Source organism: Calidris pugnax, unplaced genomic scaffold, assembly GCF_001431845.1.
Source record: "Calidris pugnax isolate Ruff unplaced genomic scaffold, ASM143184v1 scaffold404, whole genome shotgun sequence".
Lineage (NCBI taxonomy): Eukaryota > Metazoa > Chordata > Aves > Charadriiformes > Scolopacidae > Calidris > Calidris pugnax.
The window spans coordinates 613,760-631,598 of NW_015091151.1; the positions used below are offsets into that span (position 1 = coordinate 613,760).

At 47.9% G+C, this 17,839-nt stretch overlaps 1 protein-coding gene across 2 annotated transcripts in view; it reads right to left on the reverse strand.

Moving 5' to 3' along the window:
• The window catches only part of DGKQ (diacylglycerol kinase theta), an 84,128-nt gene extending 67,519 nt beyond the window's left edge, over window positions 1-16,609 (reverse strand). Inside the window, exons 1-2 of one of the 2 annotated variants that reach the window (XM_014959222.1) lie at window positions 16,538-16,609; window positions 4,467-4,546 (exon numbers count right to left, since the gene is read on the reverse strand). In XM_014959222.1, the coding sequence (XP_014814708.1) occupies window positions 4,467-4,546; window positions 16,538-16,574 (117 nt within the window). In that variant the 5' untranslated portion in view covers window positions 16,575-16,609. Of the gene's footprint in view, window positions 1-4,466; window positions 4,547-16,537 lie in introns of those variants that run through there. The other variant, XM_014959223.1, reaches the window with a different exon arrangement.
• Window positions 16,610-17,839: the final 1,230 nt, after the last annotated feature.

Here is a 17,839-nt window from a genome sequence, read left to right on the forward strand (position 1 = left end):
AGCAAGCATTCACTGCAGCATTTTATAACCCCTGTTCATATAAAACCTCCAACACCTGAAACTACCACCAAGGAATGACTTCCCAGCTCTGATTTTTTCCCCTATACTCTCCAGAACTCCAGAACTCCCACTCAACCCAACTGCATCAAATTCTTCTTCCCAGCTTGCCAAGCCCTTTCCCATTTGTTAAAATGTCTATGAACTACTAGCAACAGCATTTATTAAAAGCTAATTCTCCAAGGCACTCACACAAAAACCCACCAGACATTTCTGACAGTTGAAAGAGATGGGGGGGATTTATTATTCCAAGGCAAGCGAAGCAGCAATCAAACCTTCATGGTTTTTTCCTCTCTTCTGCTTTCAGTTCATGAGGAACTGACCCAAATAACCACCTGCACACAGTGGAATCCAGCAGCCAGAGGAAGAGATTTAGGTCAGCAGGCAAGGGCAATGCAGAGCACCTCTGCGAGCACCACAACCTTCCCAGTCACTGTCACAGCCCGTGAACACAGTGGTTACCCATGATCTGTACCACACAGCCAAGTTTTATTTTTAGCATAGAAAACTTCAGGAGAAGGAGATGACCTAAAACAGCATTTTTCCCTTCTAGACAACCTGGCTTTATGAACAAAAGCATGCAAGAAAGTTTCATGAGAAGCCTATCAACCCTTCTTGAACTCAAAAAGTTTAGAAACCATCACAGCAATGCACCAACAAAACGACAAGAAGGAAAAACAATCAGAGCAAATGCCAAACTTCCCTAAATTCACTTTTAATATACTCTCATTTCCATTTAGTTTTTGAAGAACAGTTATGTAGAAAACACACGTGCACTTCTATGGCAAATCTAAGGGGTAAAAAAAAACTTGTAATACAGCTTCAATTCCAAACTAATAGGGGAAAATAAAACTTCACATTTCACACACAATCAGAGGGTTTGTTTCACTGTTATTTCATTTTTTGTTGGGGATTTTTTGTTTGTCTGTTTTTGTTTGGGTTTGGTTTTTTTAAACCATACCTCAGAGTAGGCAAATACTTATGGGAATGTAGGGGAGAGAGGATTTGAATTTGGAAAAATTGCTGAGACCTTACCAGTGAAACAAATCATATCCCCTGCAAACCATAAAAACACAAACTTGTTCAGAAGACTGATCGATGAAGTCTTGTTTCGAAACAGCCATCGTGATCGAGATCCAGTCTGAAATACTAAATGCAGGTGATAATGATTAATAATAGTGCAAAAAAAATTGTAAGGGCAGCCATAAGAGTGAACTCATCAAGACTGATCTGAGGCTGGAGCAGTCATGGCACACTTGCGACTCTATGGGTCTTTACTTGACCTTGGGAAGTGAATCCTACTCTCAGGAATAGAAATTTCCATGAAACACCTGCTGAAAAATTATTCTCTGAATCACAGAATCTTCACAGTTGGAAGGGATCTTTGAGATCATTGAGTCCAACCTTAAAAAAAAAAAAAAAAAAAACACCAAAAAAAAAAGTGAGGGGCCCAGAACTGAACACAGCACTCAAGGTGAGGCCTCACCAGTGCCCAGTACAGAGGCACAATGACTTCCCTATTCCTGCTGGCCACGCTGTTCCTGATACAGGCCAGGATGCTGTTGGCCTTCTTGGCCAGCTGGGCACACTGCTGGCTCATGTTCAGCTGGCTGTCCACCAACACTCCTAGGTCTTTTTCTGCTGGGCAGCTCTCCAGCCATTCTTCCCCAAGCCTGTAGCATTGCCTGGGGTTGTTGTGACCGAAATGCAGGACCCAGCACTTGGCCTTATTAAACCTCATCCCATTGGCCTTGGCCCATTGATCCAGCCTGTCCAGATGCCTCTGTGGGGCCTTCTGACCCTCAAAAAGATCAACACTCCCACCTAGCTTTGGTGTCATCTGCAAACTTACTGAGGGTGCACTCAATCCCCTTACCTAGATCATCAATAAAGATATTAAACAAGACTGGCCCCAAAACTGAGCCCTGAGGAATACCACTGGTGACTGGTCGCCAACCGGATTGCGCCCCATTAATCACAACTCACTGGGCATGGCCATCCAGCCAGTTTTTATCCAGAGAAGGGTACACTTGTCTATGTCATGATTCGCCAGTTTCTCCAGGAGAACGCTGTGGGGGACGGTGTCAAAAGCCTTACCGAAGTCCAGGTAGACAATGTCCACAGCCTTCCCTTCATCGAGAAAGCAGGTCACATGGTCATAGAAAGAGATCAGTTTGACTTAGGATCAAATGACACACATTCTGATAAGCTTTAACAATTGCCATCTTCTCTAGACGAAATCCAGGGGATTTAAAAAAAAATAAAAATCTCATCCCTGTAATACACTGCATATTGACATACTAGAAGGAACTATCAGAAAAAAATTCCACTAGTGTTCCCTCCTACGTTGATCCTTTTCATAAATAAATAATAAATAATCTGAAAGGAGAGCAGGGAGATTAAGAAAACTTTCCACACATTCTATAAACGATTATAATTTGTTTTTTGCTCTGTTACATTTCTTAAGCAGATGCCAAGTTCAATATTTACTTCGACAGAGCCTGCATGCAAAACGATGTCTCCCATATGGCAGACTTCACTTGCACAGCAGACCGGGATTAATGCAGCTTGGACAACCATGTCAAGGAGGGCAAGACTGTCCAGAAATAATAGCACAATCCGGTGTTTTCAAAACACAATCATTATCACTTAACACGGATAACACACAAGACTCATTGCAGCTAAATACAGCAACACTGAACTGCAAACAGCTCTTAGGGCTGACAACACCACTCAGATAAAACAAGCTCTACTGCAGGGCAAAGATAGTTAGATTTTATGTGTAAACAATAAACAATTATATAAAATTCACATGTGGGGGGCACATAGAAAATGGGGACTGGGAAAAGAACAAAAAAACTACACTGATATCCATTACTGATGCAAGTGGAAACATTAATATGCTTAAATGAAAAATCTTTACCACGCAAAAGCAAACGAACAAATAGTATTTTGACCAACGAATTAAATGTAGAGCAAATTCACAAAAGAAGCAGTCACAAATGTTTACAGTGCCAACACTCTGAATTAAATTGTTTCCCAGTTGATTTGTACCATTCCCCAAAAGGCCCTTGCAAAGATACCTCCTATCATCTGACTTATTGTTCCTTTTCCCATGCTACCATGACTGATGTCCGGCACACTGAACCATTTCTAGATGCTATTTCTTAGTAACAACATTCCTCACTATCTATATGTCTCTTTACTGCAGTTTCTCAGAACAGTATTTCTAACTATTTCCCTGGCAGCTTTCTATGTATCAGACACCAGTTTGCCACCTGAGTTATACCTCTCAAGATGAAAAGTATGTGTGGGAGAAGAAGTATGTAGCAAAGCCTAACAGCATTATCATCTACACAAAGCAAATTTAGGAAAAACAAGTGGCTAATTTCTCTCTATGCAATTCCTGTAAGTCAGGCTACGTATTGTTTTAAACTTTCCCATCCCACCCCCTAGATAGGTTCCCATAATGTAAAAGAACTTGTAAAGCTTTTTAGGATACAAAGAAGGGAACCAGTTTCCCTTCACAGGTTGCCTGGCCTACACAATGTGTTCCCATAAATGTGCTTTTAGTCAGCAAGGTCTGTAATGCACATGATTCTGATTTTACAGCCATGTCTCATTTGATTTATGCATATGGCTCTCCTTAGGGTATTTGTAGTATTTTACTGTTTCTCTAGTAAGTTTCTCATCTGCTTCTTCCCCTTTTTTCCTTTTCTGTCATCCTTTCCCCAGTGGTTATTACACTTTGCTTTTCCTCAACTTAGCTTCTTAATAACTTCAGGGCATCCTACTACCTTCTTTAAAGCTGATTCATCTTTCACACACTTTAAAACCAATCTCTTAAGCACGAAGTCTGGTGGGAGAAAAAGTCAAAGGGCATCTGAAAGCAAGTACTTTATTAATTCTGAAAATAAATAAATTTCATTTTGTTACCAACAAGCAAACTTTTAAGATGCAGCAATCACCAGAAGCCAAACACAGCCCCTTTGCTAGGCAGAGAAGCTTTAAGTATTTTCTCAGTACAATGTAATTGCTGTAAAAAATTTGGTGGTGTACAGAGTTTTTCTTTAGTATGGCACACAACAGGGTTTTCTGAGAACACTGATATCAATCAGTCACTCCAGTCCATTACTGCAAGGCTTCCAGGTAATGACACACAAGTAAGAACATCTAGTAATATTTAAAGAATGCAAGTAACTGCTCTTCAAAGACAGACTATCCACAGTTGGCCATAGCAGGGACTTTTCAAAGGAAATGTATTTTTTCCTTTGACCAGCTATAAAATCAACACAATTGATTTAAGCATTACAATAGTAACAAGCCACCACTGTACTACACCATGTTCATTAGTGACAAATTTGTGCTATTATCCCAAGAAGGAGACAAGGCAGTGTGCGCTTACTCACCCTTACAAGGCTGGGAGCAATACACGAGCATGGTATCTTGACATTCTTGAGGCACTTTTCATGAGACATGAAGTTGCAAACTGTAGAAATAAAATAAGAACCATGAGCAAGTCTTCACAAACATGGGACTGTGTGAAAACCAAACAAAAAAATCACACGGAGTCAAAATACAATTAGGAACACATACTTTTAATCACATTTGTTCTCCCTTAGGTCTGAGAAGGTACATGACTGTCACACTTCTTGCAGTGGATGAACTCCAGCCCATTTTGTTACTAAGATGTTGGCTATGGAAAAGGAAGGAGAGTTTATCCCAATGCGTTACAGGCCTACAGCAAGGCATGCCCTCCCACACTCTTTCTCCAAAAGCAACAAAATGAGCTCTTAAATTTCAAAAAAGATTTTAAACAGCCTAAAGTCTAAAATACGTCTTTGATGTAGCCAAAGCAGATGGACACGTTTGAAAGTGAATTATTCCACAAGCTAGCGCATCTGGCAGGAATAAATGGGAGAAAACACAGCATTGTTATACACTGAGTGTAATGGATGAAGGGGACAAAATTAAAGGTCACCAGTTGCATGTGGCTTTAAAAGTCAAGAACAACTAATTATTTCTTTAACTATGGAAACAACAGGTTTCGAATTCTACCCAAGCTCCACAAAGCATGCTTTCAAAGCAAGACAGTTTGAAAAAAAATCATTTCTCACAGGGGTAATATTTTCCACAGCTTCTTACCATGAATTTACATTACATTAATCTGTGCAAAGAAAACAAGGGATTCTTTATTTCATTCCTACAACCTCACATTAATTAGGAGTTAATAAGCCAAGCAGCTATGGCTTTAGAGACCTCTTCCTTTCAGAATTACTCTCTGCCAGTTTGGGCTTCACGCCTCAACTGACAGAGAGTAATTCTGATGCTGAGGTCCTGACCTCTCTGGTGGAAGGACAGACTCTCCCAGAGCCTGGGCAAGAAGACCACTTGCCAGTGACAACTGTCACTCTACACAGGAGATTTTTGCACGTCCCTGCTCTTCAGAAACAGGCTGTACCACTTCCTAAGTTTCCCCAGCAACTGAAAAAACCCCATGCACTCCAAGCTTCCCGTCTGCAGCCCACTGCCAGTAGTTTTATGTTGCTAGTGCCACCAAAAGCAGACAATTTTCCTCTCCTCCCACTTCTCCAGCTCACTGACTCCTGGCTTCACAACACTCCTTTCTCCCAAGCCAACTCAAGCATTAAAATCCAGGTCTGCTTCTCTATGTGGCTTAATGCCAGACAATGCAAAGTACCCTTTCCTTTGGGTAACACAAAAAGGATGACCCCTTTCACACTGGTGCTCATCTTAATGGGAGCAGTAGGCAGACGTTTGTTTTTCATTAGTCTGCAAGTCAGAAAGTTTGCTGATGATACAGAACTGGGAGGGGTGGCTGACACACCAGAGGGCTGTGCCACCATACAGCGAGCCCTGGACAGGCTGGAGAGCTGGGCAGAGAGGAAACTGATGAACTTCAAAAAGGGCATGTGTAGGGTGGTGCACCTGGGGAGGAATAAGCCCATACACCAGTACAGGTTGAGGGCTGCCCTGCTGGAGACCAGCTCTGAGGAGAAAGGCCTGAGAGTCCTGGTGGACTCTCTGACAGTTCTCTCTGACCTTGGCCTCCAGGCAGTAAAGAACCCAGTACATCTTGCCATCAAATCTTGTTCAAACACAGTTGCATTCACCATCCCAGGCTGTGGCTGAGCCGGGGTGGGGCCCAAGGGGTGTCTGTGATGCGCTGCGGCCCCTGGGACACCCCAGGGGACACATCACAATGGGGGTGGCTATAAAAGGCGCTGTCCCAGTACAGCGGTCCCAGTACGGCCTGCGCCAGCGGTGAGGGAGCTCGCGGCTCTCTTGCTACTTCTGCGGGCCATGGCTGTGACAAGAGTCCTTGTCCTGCTGCTTCTCCTGATGTTGAGCACCATCCAGCTCCCGCCCATGGTTGGCAATGGGCTGGATGAGGCCACACGGGTCTGCATGCAGCAGCGTGCGGACCTCCGGACCATGGAGATGACTGGGCTGCTGGAGGAGGTGGAGAAGAGCAGCCTGGAGGAGACAGAGCCCAGCCTGGAGGAGAAGGTGGCGATCCCAGAGGAGAGCAACTTTTCCTGGGGAGCCCTCCTCTTTGCTGCACCCTTGAAGCAGTGGCAGTCCTGGGTCATTGCTGGAGATCTAGTGCTGCTCTTTGGGCTCTACTTGGGGCTCTGGAAAAGGACCCATGCGCCAGACAGGAGCAAAGAGCAGGAGAGGTCCAGCAACACCACAGAGGAGGAGGACGGAGAAGAAAGGGAAGACAATTGCCATGATGAGCTGCGGCTGGTGAGGGAGAAGGTCCGGCGGTCAGCGTGGAGCGTGGCCTGCAGGAGACGGGAGATGGAAACGCTGGTGGGCGATCTCCTCGGTGCCTTGCAGAAGCGCTTGTCCAAGAGTTTCTTCCCGGTGCTGCAGCCAGCCATCGGGGTGGGCAGCGCCTTTGAAGGTTGGAGTCCCTGTGGGCATGATGCTGTGTACACCCTGCTTGTGCCCCTGAAACCCCCCTGTGGGCACGCCTTCCACCTGGAGCTGGGCACTGTGGGGGACGCGCCGACAAAGCACCGTGTCCATGTGGAGCTGGTGTGCACCTGCACAAAGGACACACGTGTGGGGGACATGCTGTGCTTCGTCCACCAGCCTTACAAGGCGCTTCAGAGAAATCAGGATTCCAGCCTCCTGAACAAGCTCTGCACCGGCCGCTACCTCGATGCCCAGAAGACCGCCCGCTGGATCCAAGGCTTGGTGACCTCAGCCTGGGAGGAGCTGCCTCATTCACGTCGCTACGGGCTGAGGCTGCTGCCTTCCCGCCGCTCCTGCAAGCTGGAGCTGACCAGTGCCTCCGGAAGATCCCTCTGTGTTGAGATGCTCGTTGGGGTGCAGCGAGACCACTCGGACCTCTTCCTGAGCAGCCAGGCTCCAGAGGCCATCTTCACCCCAGGCACCATGTGGGCAGAGAGCTCTGCTGTGGCTGAGGCAAAGTTCTTCAGCCACGTGCCCAGGCAGGCCCTGCCTGACAGTGTCCAGCTCCAGTGCCTCCAGCTCTGCACTACTAGCCTGGCGGGCACAGTCCTTTCCTCCTATACCATCAAGACGGCTGTGATGCACCTCCTGAACATGTACGCCGTGACAAGCTCGACCAAGGCAGTAGTCGCCATCCAGCTGAAGGATGTCATGGCCTACCTGCGCAGCTGCCTGGAGGACAAACGCCTCAATCACTTCATCTTTGGCAACCAGTTCTTGCCCGAGGACATCATCTTGCCCCCAGCCACCCAACGACCTGAGCCACTCAACCTGTTCCAGTGCCTGGTGGAGGATCCCCAAGCCTACGCCAAGGCACTGGGGGAGTTCGAGGAGCTGCAAGATCTGCTCACAGGACTGACGCTCTTTGGAGTCTGAAAGAGGTTTCCACCTCCCACACCACCTCTGCGGTTGCGTCCCCTGGACTGCCTGCTGTCTTCCGGAGGCTCCAGGCCTACAGCAAGGCATGCCCTCCCACACTCTTTCTCCAAAAGCAACAAAATGAGCTCTTAAATTTCAAAAAAGATTTTAAACAGCCTAAAGTCTAAAATACGTCTTTGATGTAGCCAAAGCAGATGGACACGTTTGAAAGTGAATTATTCCACAAGCTAGCGCATCTGGCAGGAATAAATGGGAGAAAACACAGCATTGTTATACACTGAGTGTAATGGATGAAGGGGACAAAATTAAAGGTCACCAGTTGCATGTGGCTTTAAAAGTCAAGAACAACTAATTATTTCTTTAACTATGGAAACAACAGGTTTCGAATTCTACCCAAGCTCCACAAAGCATGCTTTCAAAGCAAGACAGTTTGAAAAAAAATCATTTCTCACAGGGGTAATATTTTCCACAGCTTCTTACCATGAATTTACATTACATTAATCTGTGCAAAGAAAACAAGGGATTCTTTATTTCATTCCTACAACCTCACATTAATTAGGAGTTAATAAGCCAAGCAGCTATGGCTTTAGAGACCTCTTCCTTTCAGAATTACTCTCTGCCAGTTTGGGCTTCACGCCTCAACTGACAGAGAGTAATTCTGATGCTGAGGTCCTGACCTCTCTGGTGGAAGGACAGACTCTCCCAGAGCCTGGGCAAGAAGACCACTTGCCAGTGACAACTGTCACTCTACACAGGAGATTTTTGCACGTCCCTGCTCTTCAGAAACAGGCTGTACCACTTCCTAAGTTTCCCCAGCAACTGAAAAAACCCCATGCACTCCAAGCTTCCCGTCTGCAGCCCACTGCCAGTAGTTTTATGTTGCTAGTGCCACCAAAAGCAGACAATTTTCCTCTCCTCCCACTTCTCCAGCTCACTGACTCCTGGCTTCACAACACTCCTTTCTCCCAAGCCAACTCAAGCATTAAAATCCAGGTCTGCTTCTCTATGTGGCTTAATGCCAGACAATGCAAAGTACCCTTTCCTTTGGGTAACACAAAAAGGATGACCCCTTTCACACTGGTGCTCATCTTAATGGGAGCAGTAGGCAGACGTTTGTTTTTCATTAGTCTGCAAGTCAGAAAGTTTGCTGATGATACAGAACTGGGAGGGGTGGCTGACACACCAGAGGGCTGTGCCACCATACAGCGAGCCCTGGACAGGCTGGAGAGCTGGGCAGAGAGGAAACTGATGAACTTCAAAAAGGGCATGTGTAGGGTGGTGCACCTGGGGAGGAATAAGCCCATACACCAGTACAGGTTGAGGGCTGCCCTGCTGGAGACCAGCTCTGAGGAGAAAGGCCTGAGAGTCCTGGTGGACTCTCTGACAGTTCTCTCTGACCTTGGCCTCCAGGCAGTAAAGAACCCAGTACATCTTGCCATCAAATCTTGTTCAAACACAGTTGCATTCACCATCCCAGGCTGTGGCTGAGCCGGGGTGGGGCCCAAGGGGTGTCTGTGATGCGCTGCGGCCCCTGGGACACCCCAGGGGACACATCACAATGGGGGTGGCTATAAAAGGCGCTGTCCCAGTACAGCGGTCCCAGTACGGCCTGCGCCAGCGGTGAGGGAGCTCGCGGCTCTCTTGCTACTTCTGCGGGCCATGGCTGTGACAAGAGTCCTTGTCCTGCTGCTTCTCCTGATGTTGAGCACCATCCAGCTCCCGCCCATGGTTGGCAATGGGCTGGATGAGGCCACACGGGTCTGCATGCAGCAGCGTGCGGACCTCCGGACCATGGAGATGACTGGGCTGCTGGAGGAGGTGGAGAAGAGCAGCCTGGAGGAGACAGAGCCCAGCCTGGAGGAGAAGGTGGCGATCCCAGAGGAGAGCAACTTTTCCTGGGGAGCCCTCCTCTTTGCTGCACCCTTGAAGCAGTGGCAGTCCTGGGTCATTGCTGGAGATCTAGTGCTGCTCTTTGGGCTCTACTTGGGGCTCTGGAAAAGGACCCATGCGCCAGACAGGAGCAAAGAGCAGGAGAGGTCCAGCAACACCACAGAGGAGGAGGACGGAGAAGAAAGGGAAGACAATTGCCATGATGAGCTGCGGCTGGTGAGGGAGAAGGTCCGGCGGTCAGCGTGGAGCGTGGCCTGCAGGAGACGGGAGATGGAAACGCTGGTGGGCGATCTCCTCGGTGCCTTGCAGAAGCGCTTGTCCAAGAGTTTCTTCCCGGTGCTGCAGCCAGCCATCGGGGTGGGCAGCGCCTTTGAAGGTTGGAGTCCCTGTGGGCATGATGCTGTGTACACCCTGCTTGTGCCCCTGAAACCCCCCTGTGGGCACGCCTTCCACCTGGAGCTGGGCACTGTGGGGGACGCGCCGACAAAGCACCGTGTCCATGTGGAGCTGGTGTGCACCTGCACAAAGGACACACGTGTGGGGGACATGCTGTGCTTCGTCCACCAGCCTTACAAGGCGCTTCAGAGAAATCAGGATTCCAGCCTCCTGAACAAGCTCTGCACCGGCCGCTACCTCGATGCCCAGAAGACCGCCCGCTGGATCCAAGGCTTGGTGACCTCAGCCTGGGAGGAGCTGCCTCATTCACGTCGCTACGGGCTGAGGCTGCTGCCTTCCCGCCGCTCCTGCAAGCTGGAGCTGACCAGTGCCTCCGGAAGATCCCTCTGTGTTGAGATGCTCGTTGGGGTGCAGCGAGACCACTCGGACCTCTTCCTGAGCAGCCAGGCTCCAGAGGCCATCTTCACCCCAGGCACCATGTGGGCAGAGAGCTCTGCTGTGGCCGAGGCAAAGTTCTTCAGCCACGTGCCCAGGCAGGCCCTGCCTGACAGTGTCCAGCTCCAGTGCCTCCAGCTCTGCACTACTAGCCTGGCGGGCACAGTCCTTTCCTCCTATACCATCAAGACGGCTGTGATGCACCTCCTCAACATGTACGCCGTGACAAGCTCGACCAGGGCAGTAGTCGCCATCCAGCTGCAGGATGTCATGGCCTACCTGCGCAGCTGCCTGGAGGACAAACGCCTCAATCACTTCATCTTTGGCAATGACTTCTTGCCCAAGGACATCATCCTGCCCCGAGCCACCCGACAAGCTGAGCCACTCAACCTCTTCCAGTGCCTGGTGGAGGATCCCCAAGCCTACGCCAAGGCACTGGGGGACTTCCAGGAGCTGCAAGACCAGCTCACAGGACTGACGCTCTTTGGAGTCTGAAAGAGGTTTCCACCTCCCACACCACCTCTGCGGTTGCGTCCCCTGGACTGCCTGCTGTCTTCCGGAGGCTCCCTTCTCTCCGGGAGCTTCCCTTTGTACATAGTTCTGAATAAAGGGTGTGTTGGAACAAAAGCTGCATCTCTCAGTGGGTGTGCATCCTTTCTGGGGGGAAGGCGGGCATGGGGTGCTGGCTGCTCAGCCGCCCCAGAGGCGGGGAGCATTTTGCTGAAGAGCTGACGTGGTGGGCTCTGCTTTCCCTGGGGCTCCCCCTCCTGCCCGTGCTCCTGCCTCGGGGCAACGGGAAGAATTGGTCACCCTCCACAGCTGGGCACGTTGCCTGTGTGGCTGCGTAGGCAGGGAGCCTGAAGGGGCTTCCTTGGGAGCCACCGGCACACCAAGCCCTGGGAGCGCGACAGCCTTGTCCTTGGGCGACCTCAGTGAGGTGGGTGTGACGCTGCCCGAGTCGGGAGCCCTTGCTCAGGGGACAAGTGCCACCACGACTGCAGAGCGGGGCTCTGGCCTCTCTGGCTCCTCTCCCAGCCTGAGACTCCTTCTCCACAGCAGCCTCTCGGGACCTCAGGCTCAGGTGCCCAGCACCTTACCACGGGAGACTTAACGCGTGCAGCGAGCTTACAGCCAGCTTTGGAGACGTCTCCAATTGAAAGCATGAGATGGCGCGGTGTGCGCCACGGTTCTGAGAAGCAGTGACCTGCCGGCACCTGTGTGGCAGGAGACATGCACTCATCCCTCTCTTTGGGACACCTCCAGGGGAAACCCAAGGTGGGTATCTGGGCGAAGATTTGCAAGATCTCCCATAGCCGTCCCGTCAGACCAACTGTCTGTGGCTGAGCGCCAAGGAAGCCCAACAGGGGCCCCGTGCCCATCAGCCCCAGGGACGTGGCTTGGGCAGGCTCTGCAAGGGCTGCGCTGTTACAAAACCCACTCTTGCCTTCCTGGGGAGGAATAAGCCCATGCACCAGTCCAGGCTGGGGGGCTGCCCTGCTGGGGAGCAGCTCTGAGGAGAAAGACCTGGGAGTCCTGGTGGACAACAGGGTGACAAGGAGCCGCTTTGTGCCATTGTGGCCAAGAAGGACAACGGTATGTTGGGTGCATCAGAAAGAGTAGTGACCAGCAGGTCAAGGGAGGTTATCCTGCCCCTCTACTCTGCCCTGGTGAGGTCCCCATCTGGAGGAGTGTGTCCACTTCTGGGCTCCCCAGGTGAAGAAGGTCAGGGAACTGCTGGTGAGGGTACAGCAGAGGACCACAGAAATGATTAGGGGCCTGGAGCATCTCTCTTATGAAGAAAGGCTATTTACTTGGGTCTTTTTGGTCTGGAGAAGAGAAAGCTGAGGGGGGATGTGATCAACACCTCTCAATGCTTCAAGGGAGGGTGTTAAGAGGATGGGGCCAGTCTTTTTTCAGTGGTGCCCGGTGACAGGACAAGAGGAAGTGGGCACAAACTTGAACATAAGAAGTCCCATCTAAACCTGAGGAGGAACTTCTTTACTCTGAGAGTAGCAGAGCACTGGCACAGGCTGCCCAGAGAGGTGGTGGGGTCTCTGTCTCTGGAGACATTAAAAACCTGCCTGGACATGTTCCTGTGCAACCTGCCCTTGGTGGACCTGCTTCAGCAGGGTGGTTGGACTAGATGATCTCCAGAGGTCCCTTCCAAACCTGTATCATACAGAGCAATTACTGCACTGATGAAATAAAGCGGGAACAGAGCAGATCCAAACCTTCTGCTGCCTGCCATGACGTGTTACGTGCATCTTTAAGGTTGACAGTATTCCTGACTAAATAGGGCAGATAAGGGGTGGAAACAGCAGGAAGAGATGATTAAGCAGGTCCTCAGAGCTGAAAATGCAGATGCCCAACACATTTGGAAGTAGTTACTATGGAGGAAGGATGACACAGCCCATCAAGTCCAAGCAAGACCAGTATCTCTAAGTGGCTACTAGCTTTATTTTAAGCACACACAAAGTAACTCAATACACAAGTTAACCAAATCCTAAGCAAACACCTCAGATAATTCAGAAAAGAAGGCTCTGAACCAGCCGACAGAAGTGAGATTCCTTCTGTGAGCATGGACCTTGAGAGATGTTCTCAATTTATTCACACAACTGAAGTCACTACACAATACCGCTCAATTTTCTCTTTGTGGTGACAGAAGCAGCAAAACATGATCCTGCATAAAGACAGCATCTCATGGCTCGGCTGAGGAAACTTCTCATGGAATAGAAAAATATACTACAGAAGAATTCAAACCGGCAACTTCAGACAAGCAGTAAAATCAAAAGATGAATGGAAGTTTCAGACAAGGAGTAAAACAGGGAGGTGCACAAAGGTTTAAATGTTTGAGTGAATGCATACAGAAAGAGACAGCATGCGAAATAATTAATTTCCTAAAATCCCAAGGGAAAAAATGAAGCATTTGCAAAGAATCAAATTAAGGAGTATCAGGAGACAAACAGCAGGGTATCAGTGGTGCCCAGAGGTGGTAACTTTCCCCATGAAGGATTTTCACACATTTTTCAGGAGGTACTCACACACCCCTCCTCTGCTTGTCACATGCCTCCAATCCAGCAGGGAGGGATGCACTCTAGCTGTGTCTTTGTCCTGTCCCACGAAATTCCACAGGGAGTGAGCTAACTCTTACCAGTCATCTTTTTGTTTTTCTTTTCCACATTCCCCAAAGAAAGAAAACAAAATTAAAATGGCAACAAGACAAAATGAAGCATGAGCAATATCTGGGGAGGAATCCTAAGTTTGTATCAGCAGCCCCAGAGAGGCAACACAATTAAGCCTGAAGTCTGGACAGCCAGGAGTAATTTGGTGTTTTTAAAGAGGTGATCTTTCACCAGAATAAACAAGCCAGAAGACACTGTTTGAAGTTTCAAGAAATGAAATATAAAATTTTGAGGAAAACGCATTTAAAGGAAACAAAAGAGGACAGGCTGTTCTACTTCTAGGAAGATGATTTCTTCATACATACAAACTCAGTAATGAGCTACCAACAGACACATCTACGGATCGTCTACGTCAAAACAAAGTAATTTCAATTACAGCTTTCAGATACTGTACACAAAACTGCTGGTTTCAGCAGGCTCGAAAGGCTGGAGCACTCAGTGGATCCTTTAGCTAAGCATTTTAAGCACTGCCAAAGGCACCCAAGAGCACGGATGAAGGGAGAGACACACACGAGAGGTACATTTGAAGAAAACAGTGCCTGCAACCTTCAAACTGGACCTTGAATACAAGGCACCTATATCCAGGTTTAAGCAGCATGAGGATATACAACATTGAGGGAAGATGAACAGATGTGACTTCAAGAGACATTGACAGAATCCACAAAACTGTTTACTTGCAGGTTTGGGGGACTTCATGTCATCTCTCTGAGCACCTAACTATAAGGTCAGGCTCACAGCAGCAATCACTTTTAACAGCTTTCCCTTGCTTCCCTCCTCTACTCAATTAAAAACTACTTCATTCATATGAAAAATTAGATATTTCCAACGCACAACAAGAAGCCAGGGGGGCCATCAGGCACCACAGGACTGCTCCCTGCCCACATCAAGCACGAGACGTAGCTTTACAGCCTTCACTTTCCCAGAGCCACTTTCCCTATCACAGTTTGTTTGACTTGGTGATTTAATAAAGAAAAATGCAGTATGTATGCACAGCAACGCCCAGTGAATGTACAGCCAGTAGCTCTCCAACATACACTTGCAAGGAAACAGAAAACATCTCTCTCCAGCCCCCCTAGTAAGGCAGGAGATAAAAGCTGGGTATCGCTATAACCGGGGAGCTGTGTTAACACTTAATAGCAAGGCAAGGGCTATTTACACCCTCCTGTATGCCAAACTTTTAATCCAGTATGCCACACTTTTAATCCTTTTTTCTCTGTCCTCAAGACAGACTTTAAAGCAGACCCCAGAAGTGGGAAGAAGAAAAAGGTGGATTACGTCCTATACCGACTCTAGAAACCTATCAGTGTCCCATGCAAATGATGGCTGGGTGAGAATCGTTTATGAAATACCAAATTTAACATATAAACTTTTCCCACTTTTGAAAAGACTGCCCAGTCCCAAGTAAAATCACAGAAGGTGTTGAAAATTACTTCTGTTTCCTCTTTGAGGAGACATTTAGCAGTTTTTCAATCGTAGATTTATTTTTAAGTTTATATTTTAAAATGTTGTTCTACTTAATCTTTTCTTTTTAACAATTGTGTTTATAAATCTAATTTTACAGTTGCTAAACACTTTTAAAAGTAGAGTTACCAAATTGCTCTCCAAAGAGGATCAACGAACGTCAACATAAAGACCGAAATGGATTTGGTTCTTTCCTGGAAGTGTGATCAGTTTAAGACAGGACTCACTGTGGACCTATTCCCGTGTGTGTTCTTAAACCAAGAGCACTTCTCCCATTTCCTTGAGCGCTTATTTTGGGCGTAACAGAAGCACCTGCAAAGTAAATTGCAATTCCTCCTCCAGCCCTCTGTTGTTTTGGATTTGCTGTCCTGCCGGTCACCTCCTGCCCCTCTGTCTCTGGCTCTTAGTTCTCCATTACTGTGCAGCTGTATCACAAGCAGCAGCAACACAGAATCACAGAATCTTCTAGGTTGGAAGGGACCTTAAAGATCATCTTGTCCAACCATCAACCCAACTTTGACAAAAATAAACACCCACACAACAAACAAAAAGCAACACCATCACTAAACCATATCTCCCAGCACTACATCAACCTGTCTCTTGAATACCTCCAGGGTATGGTGCCTCAACCATCTCCCTGGGCAGCCCATTCCAATGTCTGATAACCCTTTCCGTGAAAAAATCTTTCTAATATCCAGCCTGAACCTCCCCTGGCGTAACTTGAGGCCATTTCCTCTAGTCCTGTTGCCTGTGACTTGAGAGAAGAGACCGACCCCCACCTCTCTACAACCTCCTTTCAGGTGGTTGTAGAGAGCAATAAGGTCACCCTTCGGCCTCCTTTTCTCCAGTCTGAATAACCCCAGCTCCCTCAGCCTCTCCTCATAAGACTTGTGCTCCAAGTCCAAGACATGTGCTCCAACACACTCTCCTTCTTCCAACAATTCCCTCCTGTTGTCTTCACTGCAGGGTGCCATGAGCCACGGGCTTTGGAGGAGGTGGTCTGGTACTGAAAGAGGAGCCATCACCCTTCTTGTTGCCACAGGTGACATTGAGGATTCTCAAGAAGAGGGAGCTCCTGCACCCGAAGACAGAGCAGGTTCCTGTAGCCGAGAGCTCTCTCTCCATGCACCGGCGCAGGGCAGACCCACAGCAAACTCCAGGAACTCGCAAGAAACACTGCAGCGTGTTGGCCAGCTGCCTGTCACACAGCCAGCACTGGGAAAAACTCATACCCTGGCACGAAGTGGCAACACCACAGCTCCTCGGCATTGTCTGGGTGACCTGGCAAATAACACCTTCATTTTGCTCGGCGTTATCTGTGAGTGCCGCAACTCACTCACTCGCATTTTATTCACCTGCACAAACTGTAACTTCCAGCAAGTGCCTGCCAACGTTTCTCCTAATCTTTCAAAAACGATTACAGATTACTGAATGTCCTAGCTGACTAAGGGGCTTATTCTTGTTTTTACAACAAACCATTAGCTCAGCCAGGAATGGCCTAGTAACTCAGGATTTTTTTCCCGGCTATCAGTGCACAATAAATTTTTCATTTCTGGAAGAACTGAAGTGCAATGCATTAAAGAACTTACTCAGCTCATTAACGTGAACATAAATAAAACTAAATGAAAAGCAGTAATTCTCTGGGGCATCTTGTTAAATGTAAGACTTGGAAGAACTCCCTGTCTTGGAGAGTTTACTTGACCGGATGGCCTGATATATGAAGGAGTATTACATAAATGAAAACTCTCCGCAGTCCTCTACAAGAAGCCCTATAAATATACATATAAGGGAATATATGAAGGGAGACATATAGGGGACATATACATGAAGGGGAATTAAAAAAAAAAAAAACAAACACAAAATTACCACAACACAAAAACACCCAAAAACGTTTTCTTGATGATCTAATGCTTCATGAACTTCCAGCAGCTCAGCCCCTGTAAAGACAGTACATGCACACTGGAAGTTTATACTGTGGCAAAGAGGTGGCTTTTGTGCCACTCCTCCCCATTCCTTTCCTAATCACATCTAGCATTCGATTTGCCTTTTTTTGACAATTATACACTGGGCACATACTTCCCTGGATGCATCATTAAAACTCTAACTTCATTTCTTGCCTGATAAAAGCTGACTCAAGGCTTGTCAACTTTCCCTGCTTCATACACATCACTTTGCATTCATCCACCTCAGACAATAAAATGGTAGATTAAAATTAATTCACTTAAAAGATTCTTCTGCAATCCTTAGCAGCTAATCTGATGTCTATCAGCTCTCTACTGGCCTTTGTAGACAGGGTGGTGGGCTGTTAACAAGAGAGTTGAGTAGTACGATACACACTACTAAGCCATCGCTGACATGAATCCACCTGTAACCTTGTTCAAGTTCACTTCTTCCCACTCTTGCTTTTTGCCACTCAAACCCAGGTCTGCAGCCCGTGTGGTTTTATTTTAGCATTTCAGGTCATGAATGCCAACTTTCCGTTCCAGAGGGAACCTTCCATGCATGGTACCCTCAGTGATATCTGTCTCCGCAAA